This window comes from Sceloporus undulatus, chromosome 11 (genome assembly GCF_019175285.1).
Source record: "Sceloporus undulatus isolate JIND9_A2432 ecotype Alabama chromosome 11, SceUnd_v1.1, whole genome shotgun sequence".
Taxonomy (NCBI): Eukaryota; Metazoa; Chordata; class Lepidosauria; order Squamata; family Phrynosomatidae; genus Sceloporus; species Sceloporus undulatus.
This window is the reverse complement of record NC_056532.1, coordinates 8,870,707-8,881,310: the sequence shown is the minus strand read 5'-3', so window position 1 is coordinate 8,881,310 and position 10,604 is coordinate 8,870,707. Positions and strand designations below refer to the sequence as shown.

General features: G+C 44.4%; 1 protein-coding gene across 1 annotated transcript in view; it reads right to left on the bottom strand.

The window, feature by feature from the left end:
- The window catches only part of BCAS3 (BCAS3 microtubule associated cell migration factor), a 416,672-nt gene that overhangs the window by 376,447 nt on the left and 29,621 nt on the right, over positions 1–10,604 (bottom strand). The window contains 1 exon segment of the mRNA XM_042442606.1: positions 6,317–6,389. Within this exon segment, the coding sequence (XP_042298540.1) occupies positions 6,317–6,389 (73 nt within the window).

The following is a 10,604-nucleotide window of genomic DNA, read 5'->3' as shown; positions in this document are numbered from 1 at the left end:
TTAGGAGGAACTTCCTGAGAGTAAGGGCTGTTCAACAGTGGAACACACTCCCTCCTTGGAGTGTAGTGGAGTCTCCTTCCTTGGAGGTCTTCAAGCAGAGGTTGGATGGCCATCTGTCAGGGATGCTTTGATTTGGATTTCCTGCATGGCAGGGGGTTGGACTGGATGGCCCTTGCGGTCTCTTCCAACTCTATGATTCTATGATTCTATGAGTATGCGTATGTGCCCTCGACCTACCATTGTTGTAACTACATACAGAATTTACATCAGGATGATGCACAGAGAAGCAGGTTTGGCTGTCTACGGCTGGAACAACCAGGACAAAAGAAAACCCTAAATGGCTTTAGCTGACACAACAATGTCACCATATCTATTCCTTTATAATCTACCCTTGAGTTAATCCTGCCTTTCTCCCAGCATGAGATTCAAGGTGGCTTGATGTTGTTGTTGTTGTTGTTAAATGCCTTCAAGTCAACTCATGGCAACCTTGTGGATGAGACATCCAAGACTGTCCTCCACTGCTCTGCTTATGCCTTGTAAATTCACATCTGTGACCTCCTTCATAGAGTCCATCCATCTAGCATGTGGTCTTCTTCTCTTTCTACTACCCTCCACCTTTCCTAGCATTATTGTCTTTCCCACTGAGTCATCCCTTCTCATGATGCGCCTGAAGTACGTCAACCTCAACTTGATCATCTTGGGACTGTTACAGACTGCCAAAATAAAGCTGCTTGGGTTCTCTTTGGAGGTATGCTATTTAAATGATGCATGCACCCTAAGAATCCAGAAGCTGCACCAAAAGCTGCACTCTGGTGCTTAGGAATGGAGTGTGGCTTTGGCGCGACTTCCGAACTCTTAGGACCCATGCGTCATTTAAATAGTATACCTCCAAAGAGACTCGAAGCAGCTTTATTTTGGCAGTCTGTAACAGGCCTTGGTTTCCAGGGACATTTGTGGCTTGGTCTGTTCAAGGACTCATTTGTTTGACTTCTTGGCCATCCATAGGAGTAATCCTCATCACTCTTCTCCAGCACTACATCTCTTCTTGTCTGCTTTCTTTACTGTCCAACTCTTGCATCGACGCATGGTGATGAGACATATAATGGCTTGGATGGTTCTAAATTTTGTCTCAGTTGCATACCTTTACTCTTTAGGATCTTTTCTAGCTCCTTCATGGCTGCCCTTCCCATTCCTAGTCTTCTTATTCCTTGGCTGCAGTCCCCATTTTGATCAATGTTTGACCCAAGGGACAGGAGCTCTTCCACTATTTGGATTTCCTCATCGCAGCCAGAGGCAACACCTAGTTTTAAAGACCTTGTGGTATCGTCACCAAAATCCGCAGCCTGGGGGACATATGCGTTTCGGCACCTGGCAGCATCTTCTTGAGGATTATCAGGCTTTCCAGTATTAACAGCTTTCGCTACAAGATTCCAAAACACCGGTGAGCAAACACAACCATCAACAAGGCTTAGCTTCTTCTGCTTCTTACCCCCTCCTCCTCAATTTACTATTATATGGAACATAACTGGACACATCCTGCATTGCTGGGAAAGTCATTACTGTACCATGGAGGAGGGTTCAAGTCACCCAAGTTCGATCTCATGGGTTTTTGATCTCCATCTTCTATCGCTTAATCTCTTTTCAAGCTGTTCGGGGAGACATCGGAGGTTTCCTCCCAGTCCATCCCCACTGTCTCATCTCTACACTTCTCCGAGGACATACAAAAGCAGAGTTTCTGCAGATGTTTCTTCGTTGGTGATTTTCTTTTTCAGGTTCGTTGGTGGGGGTTGGTTTTCTTTCGGTTTGCAAGTCTTGCAATCTAAGGCTGATGCAGAAACGAAACTAGCACCGCAAACTCCTGCCAGGAGAGACAATGTGTTTCCCATTTGTACTTCAAGGCTGCATCCTTTTCGGTGGTTGGAACAAGGGAGGAAAGCCATTGTCACCACAAACCCCAGCCAAATGGAGCAAGCCCAATTAGCACATTTTTGGAGCTGGGCTTAATACACAGACACTGTTGGACCTGGCCCAAACCTGATCTGGAGGCGTATAAATTGAAGGTTAAGGAGGAAAGGGCAGCCAATGACCTTCAAAGCTCAAGAGGGCATTGAACATACTGAGACAAGGTGGGAGCTTTGGCAACAGCTGAGAAGGGATGCGGACATGTTGCCCCTTGTGCATCTTTGAGAGTAAGGTGGGCAACTGTGGCCCTCCAGATGTTGCTGGACCCTCACTTCTATAATCCTTCCCTATGGCTATGGTGCGTACAACGGATAAGACTGCAATCCAAAAACACCTGGACAACAACACCTGCCCACCCCTTCTTAAGCAAGGTCCTTCCTAAGAGTAGCAGAAGGTACTTCTTAAAGACTGTTACACACCAATACAGCAGTACACTGGCTTTAGACAGGGATCTCTATTATGATAAAACCTGCATTCCATAACCGAGATACAGAAAGATCCTACTTTGTGCCCTCCAAAAGCCACTGCCAACAGTGCAGGGTTGAAGTTAATGGTCTAAATCCAACTGCTAATCCAAAAGAGACCCACTCAGTCAAGTGCTAAGTAGTAAATCAATACTTATGCAAACCCTATTCCTTCAATAGGTGTCCTCCAGTTTGGATTAGCAAACGGATTGAGATCAGGGCCCACTTCGCAGCTTGGAGTCTGTCCCTAAGATCTTCTCTACAAGCTCCAAAGTTTTGCAAGAATGAAAGCCTGGTTGTAAAACATTAGTAGGCCAGTCCAGGAACGGGTGGAATACGATGGTATTGATAAGGTGAACCACAAGTTGTCATGATGGCTGGAGCTGATGGAGATTTTAGGTTAAAACACCTGAAGTGCTAAAGGTGGCCTCTCCCTTCTCTAGCTCAGGATGGCCTACTTTGGGTGCCAACAATACTTGAGGTCTTCACCGAAGGGTCTTTTCCATCACTTGGTACCTAATCCCTTTCATTACCCCTTCTGGATGCAAAGCCTATCAGCTTCCAATGAGCTATACGCTATCCTATGAAGTTACTTTAAGCAGAATTGCCTCAGTGGACAAAAATAATAGTATTTTTAGATAGTTTATCAAGACTCTTATGGGTAGCCGATGAATCATGTTATGTTTTCTGGGAGACACAATGCAGAGGATGTTTACCAATGTCTTGTACCAGAAAACTGGTGTTTTGGAATCTATCAAAGGCGTCTCGTGAATGGAAAGCTTCAGCAGTTTTCCTGGAACCGTGAGAGAGAGTTATATAGTTGTGTTAATGTGTTTGTAAATAAGACCTTCTCGCACAGCGCACAAAAATGCACACGGCGTTCTCATCCGTTCAACCAGAAACAGTTTTCCCAGACTTTAAAGAAGCTTCCCCAGTCGCATGTATCACAGGTTACGTGGCTTCCAGCCCCATAAATGTGGCGCATCCATGAATGTACCTCACGCATGTATAGCCCCAAGAGTTTTATGAGTGCAGTCTGGCTCTCTGTCTTACACTCCCGCAACTCACAGTTTGGATTTACAAGGACAACTGCAAAGATAAATCCATTTTAAAAAAGCACATCCCTGAAATTATGCCTGAGATACTTACATCCAACTATAGCTTGGAAGACAACTTCTTCTTTATTATTATCATTGTGGCTAGCCCTTACAATTGGAGGGAGTGAGCCAGCGGCTTTTCGGTTCTTGTTGGGCTAGAACTCCCACTATTCCTGCCTTTTGGCCTTCCGGACATGAGTCGGGTCTGGTGTAAGTGAGAGGGACCAGGTTCCCTATCCTGGCTTAAAATTACCTGAGCCCTTTAAATGGAATAAGAGGAGTCCTATACATGGAGCCCAAAGCAAAGTAGACAAACTGATAGAAAAAGATACTGACCCAGAGAAATGGCCCTGCAATTCATTTCAGTACTTGACATTAAAGTGTTAAAGTCTTAAGTAGCATCTGCCTTCATAAACTGGTTGAAATAGTGCCCATTCCTCATAAATTTCCCTCCTTCATGTGGGCATGGGTCCACCGCTTTTCCTTTCTGGTGACTGAAACTGATGCACAACCCCTATTGTGACCTTGCTTGCCAAGTTCTCTCTTCCGTGCAACACCAGAGCTCACCTAGAATGAGTAGTGGAACCTGTGGACAATGGCAAACCAAACATAACCTGAGAGTTACGGGGGAACCTCTTGCAACAGCTCTGTCTGGGGCTGCTAGTGAAGAACAGCAGAGCCGACAAGCTTTGTTTGTTTTCTTGTCTGGGAAGTGTCACCCATGTACCAACTTGGTAATCTCGGGTCATCATCATGAAGCTAACCATTGCTTCTGCAAGGAGACAAGACATAAAAGGACCGCTTGCCGTCCTTGCCTCATGCAACTGGGTTATGTTAGGTCAGCCATGTAACATGGCTTTCGCAAAGGACAGAAGAAGTTTGGATGTGCAGCTGTCCCTTCCACTAGTCATTATCCTACAGCAGTCATTCGATCAGGTGGCAGTTGAGGGAGTGAAAGGGAGCCATGGTATTCCACCAGCTCCGCTGAAAGATGAGCTATACCTGGCTTCTAACCAAAATGGCCACCATAACATGCTTCGGACCTGGAGAATTTAGTGTCTGAATCTCATTGTCTTTCTTTTCCCTCTGCATTCCCCCACTAGCACCGCTCCAAATTCCACTTTTTCACTGGATGAGCTGAATTACAATTAATAGATGCAAATTAATGAGATCCCGTCTTACAGACAGACAACTGCAAAATACCATTTGTAGCTTAAGACGTCCTGCAGTCCTTCTGAACAAAAAGGCGGCCTTCTGGGATTATAAACATCCTGACAAGCATATAATCACCCATGTAAACAGCGTAGGGAGTCATAAACATATCCTAAAGGACAATGTTTTAGCATCTGGGGCCATTAAAACACAATAGGCGCCATCCACCCACATGTCTTATGAGCTAACCCCCTGGGAACAGAATGAGAGATGTGCAAAGCAGGGGTGCATGTCTGGATGCTGCAATTGCACTGAATTGCAAGCAAAGTCCAGAGCATGGCACCAGGCACAGAATGCAGCTTTGCTTTGCTTTTTTTTCCCCCAAAGGAAAGAGAAAGATAATTCATAACGTCAAAAAGAAAGAACAGGTCTCTAGACGTTATGGCTACAATTGCCAAAATGCTCAAGGAGGGTGGGTGAATGCCATTCCCAAGGGTCATAAGGCAGGCCTGGAGTGCTCTATATAATCCATTGCTTCCTCCTTGCGATAAGTAGAAGTGATTCAGCTCTGTGTAATGTAAGCTAACTTGGGCACATTTGCATACTTTGCATAATTTATATAGGTGTCAGATTCAAATTTCCTTGGCACAGAAGTCGGATTAGCTTGGTGCAGGATTCTTCGCATGGATTACACAGGCCTGATCAAAGGCTGCTGGATAGCAAGGTATCCGCTGTCATTTTAGCTCCAGAAGGTTTTAGGTCCAGCTCAAAGGCGCAATTTGGAGTCACATGAGAATCTATAAAAGGTGTACCGCAGGGTGCAGGGTTCAACTATCCCAACCATCTACAAAAGGTGCATCACAGGGACAGGGTTCAGGTATCCCAATGTAAACCTAACATGTTCTTTGCTGCGGAAACGCAGATAGCCATCTCCCATATTCACAAGCTTCCACAATCTACAGCCACCCAATGGATAAAGAGAAATATAAAGACTCTGGGACTACTGTCAGGAAGCCGAATGATGCCAGAAAAACATATTTGGAAAAGACTTGGAGCAGGCAAAAGCTAATATGTGGGAAAGGATTTCACCATAAGATGTCAGCTCTGACCTATAGAAAATGATATTGCAATGAACTTGTTAAATAAATAAAGGAAACCATTTGGTGCCGTGGTTCTGGACCACTAGGAGCGACTCAAGTTCAAATCCGCATGAAATTTGGTGAAGTTGTACCTTAAGCCAAACTAGAGTGAGAGACTTTGGCCTGTTACAGACTGCCAAAATAAAGCTGCTTAGGGTCTCTTTGGAGGTATGCTATTTAAATGGGTCCTAAGAGTCCGGAGGTCGTGCCAAAGCCACACTCTATTCCTAAGCACTGGAGGGCAGCTTTGGTGCAGCTTCCGGATTCTTAGGGTGCATGCGTCATTTAAACAGCATACCTCCAAAGAGACCCGAAGCAGCTTTATTTTGGCAGTCTGTAACAGGCCTTTGATTCATAGCGTTGTTGTAAGTAGAAAAATGGAAGAGCAGATTTCCTACCTTGAGCACTTTATAGGAAAGGTGGCATAAATATAACAAAGAAACAAATAAAAGACGTGAAGGTATTTACGCTGCAACAGACCAATTTAGCTAGGTCATCTTACCCAGAAGATCCAATGCTTTTGCACACAGCAAGGAGAGGCCTCTTCTCAGCAAAGTTATCACACTTCTGAGCACCTGCAGCAAAAGACATAAAACACAGTTCATAATTATTTCAAACGCTTCTTATAATGTTTGCGTTTAAAGGTAAAAAGTAAAAAATCAGCAACGTCCACCATTATACATCACTCGCATTTCTGGTGTGTTCACTGACCCTATGCTAACAGCTGTACAAACATTTCTTGTCGAGAGACCAAACGGCTCATGAAACAGTTCGCAACTCCGAGGGAAAAAGGGTGTACGGCTTTACGGAGCCGCTTATTATTTTTATTTATAACAAGCATTACCTGCGTTTCGTTATAAAAATAATCCCAAAGGGAGGGCAGCCCAGTTTCTGGCTTTGACTTTGTGCGGCTAAGGCTTTGCGTTCCTAGAGCCGCATTCAAAAATGCAGGTACTGCAGTTTAACCGACCCAAACGCATGCTCACAGCGGAGTTATACTGTCACCAAATTAGTTACAAAAGGGACTATGCGCCACTGAACAAAACGACACTGTACAAAACAGAACGTGACAAGTCCCTGCCATCAGGTTAACAAAGGTGTTGATAAGCACCTTTAAAGTATTGAATGCCACTGCGCCAGGTAACCACAAGCATCATCTTTACCCATAGGAACCAAAGCCTTAAAATCAGTCTTAGAAGTCCTGCTCCTTGTCCAACCATTAGTCCGAATCCCATTGTGGGGAAAAGGTGGGATATCAAACCTGGACATAGTCTTCTAGCTGGTGACACCACAAATCTGGAAAGTCACTAAGGCTTCCCTTTCCCCCTTTAATTTTTGTCACACCATGTTTATATTGCGGTTTGTGTATTTATTCATCCATACATTCATACTGCAAAGTTTTAAATTGGGAAACCTTAAACGTTGTACAGTTGTCAAGCTATTGAAACGGTTAAAGTGCTTTAAGTTGTGAGGTTTTCGGCTATAAGGTTTTAATGGAATCTAAATAATGTGCAATACATAAACTGTTGCCAAATGCATTTGTAAAGATTCAACAGTGCTAAAACAAAAGTAAACCTGTTGAGTCACTACTCCAAAACAGACCTATATTGCCAATTACAACTAGAGTTGTTGTTGTTGTCGTTCTGTGCCTTCAAGTCATTTCCAGCCTATGGAGGCCCTAAGGCAAACTTATCATGGGGTTTTCTTGGCAAGGTTTGTTCAGAGGAGGTTTGCCATTGGCTTCCCCTGAGGCTGAGAGAGTGTGACTTGCCAAAGGTCACCAAGTGGGTTTTATGACCGAATGGGAACTGAACCCTAACCTCCAGTATCATAATCCAACACTCTAGCAACTTCCCCAACTAAAGTAGGGCCACTGGATTTACACAAGTGTTGTTGTTTTCCCCCCTGCAAATTGATTCAATGGGTTTACTCCGCTTGGGGCTACCAATTAGATTTTGGCTTTAACGTTTCAGAACAGGGATACAAAAGGAATCCTGCTCTTCAAGAACGCAGAAGCACCAGACCTTACTTTCCTTTAGAATCCAGGTTATTTGTTCGACGGAGAGAATCGCTGAAAAGCCATTTCCCCCTCCAAAGCTTGATTTGCAATTTAACTACGGACTTCTAAAATGCATTAATCTGAAATAATCTGAGCAGCAAAAACATTAACACACACAGACAGATTTTTCATTCAATAGTCCCTCGAGAAGATTAAAGAGCGCGGGTGCAATTGGTGCACTTAAAAGGTTTACCAATCATCGATGGAACCTCCTCCTCCTCTTCCTAACTATGGCTCGGTTTATTCAACATTTAATGACTCGCAGCACCAGTGTCACCATCGAGGCTTTTGGCCGGTCACATTTGCACTATAGGAACTGACCTGTTGATCAACATTGGAAGCCCTTAAAGGAAAAGAACTTGGGCAGCCAATTGGCACTTACCACAAGCCAGGTCAATGTATACCCAAAATAAAAGTATAAAAGAGTTGCATATAGCTCGCTTTAGGTAACTTTGGCCTGTTACAGACTGCCCAAATAAAGCTGCTTCGGGTCTCTTTGGAGGTATGCTATTTAAATGACGCATGGGTCCTAAGAGTCCGGAAGTCGCGCCAAAGCCACACTCCATTCCTAAGCACCGGAGTGCAGCTTTGGTGCAGCTTCCGGATTCTTAGGATGCATGCATCATTTAAACAGCATACCTCCAAAGAGACCCAAAGTAGCTTTATTTGGGCAGTCTGTAACAGGCCTTTGCTTTTTAGAGCATTTTGCTTATACCATCCTTTTCAGTTATACAGCACAGCGTCACTTTGTGATCTGCACTCAGCCTGTTTCCAGCATTTCTATTCTTGCCATTTAACTATATATAATGCAAGCCCTTAAAAAGATGCAATATATATATATATATATATAACATTTGCATCTTTTTAAGGCTTTCCATTAAGTCGTTTCAGGACAGAGACCATCAGCACTTGAACCAAAACGCTCACATTGAATCCCAACAAACATGCTCAATATCAACAAAAGATGCCCACAAATGTCGCATTATTTTGTTGGTACTTAGAGAGATCTTGCAGCACCTTTGAGACTCACCGAAAGAAATTGGCAGCAGGAGCTTTTGTAAAGCTCATGCTGCCAACGTCTTCCTTCCAGTGAGTGTCAAAGGTGCTACAATATCCCTCTGGGTACTGATTCTACAGACTAACATGGCTATATCTTTGAATTACTGTATTTTGTTGTCATTACAGTAAGCCCTCCACATTTGCTGGTGTTCGGGGCACAGGATCCTCTCTCCAGGAATCTCTAAGGCCTGTTACAGACTGCCAAAATAAAGCTGCTTTGGGTCTCTTTGGAGGTATGCTGTTTAAATGATGCATGCATCCTAAGAATCCGGAAGCTGCACCAAAGCTGCCCTCCGGTGCTTAGGAATGGAATGTGGCTTTGGCACGACCTCCGGACTCTTAGGACCCATGCATCATTTAAATAGCATACCTCCAAAGACACCCGAAGCAGCTTTATTTTGGCAGTCTGTAACAGGCCCAAGTACTCTAGAGCAAGTCTGTGGTCAACATCCAAGAGATGTTGGCCACAGAATCGCACTGGAGAAGTGTCTTCTCTAGGAATCTCTAGGTCTTCCAGTGTGACTCTATGGTCAAGTTCTGGCAGAGTTGTGCTGGATGACCTAGAGATTCCTAAAGAACATATTAATCAATGCTGCAAAAGTGCTTTCATCATCATCATCATCATCATCATCATCATCATCGTTGTCATTGTTGTTGTTATTCTGATGGAGCCCTGGTGACGAAGTGGCCAAATGCTGGTACTATAGCCACAAGGTTGTCAGTTTGAATCTGCAGGGCTCCAGGTTGACTCAGCCTTCCACCTTTTCGTAGGTCGGTAAAATGGGTATCCGCCTTGTTGCGAGCAATCGGCTAACACATTGTAAATCGCTTAAAGGGTGCTTAGTTCACTATAAAGCGGTATAGAAATGTAAAGTGCTGCAATTGCTTTGTCTTCCGAAACAATTCACTAGGACAAGGGACCTTGCTGCATTTAGATTTGTGCCAGGAGCTGCTTTGTCCGCAGAACGGCAAATAGCTATGCTATGTAATGGCCTCTGCAAGGACTTAACAGCGGAGGCGTCCCTGTCCTGCCCCACCGCACCAGTGACATGGGTGGAAGAGGGAAGGGATTTTAATCCTTTCAAGTTATAGTGGATTACAGGTTTTATTTTTAATATCTAAAATCGTGTTTGTTTCATATGTGCGACTCGCTGCCGTGGCACACCTGCCCCTGTGCGGCATGTTTAACCCAACGCCAAATGGCAATTCAGGGGGAATTGTCCCCTAAGCCTACCGCTCCCGCCAAAGCCATCAAATCAAAAGGTATGGAAATCCCGTTGCGGAGGCCTTTTCGCCCCCCACTCTTAGACTCTCTTTTATTTCAGATCCTTTTAATTCCGTCACAACACTATTGCATTTAACCCCTCCGCCCGCGCCCACCCGCCACAAAAAGCTGAAAATCCCGATAAACCGCACAATTAAAGTAATGAAAACTGTCTCCCCTGCCAATGAGGCGCCACCTCCTCCGCAATTCCATTTAGCGGAATCATTAAAAAGAGAGAGAGAAAGAGAGAGAACGAGAAAGAGAGAAAGAGGGGGGGGGGGGGTCTGTCATCATTCAGCCTATCTTAAATGAACACAAAACATAATGAAAGTTTCCATTAAGCAGCAGGAATTTCACAAGCTTTGTCAGACCGAGCCATTCTCAATTAGAAGTAGAAGAAGGGGGGGG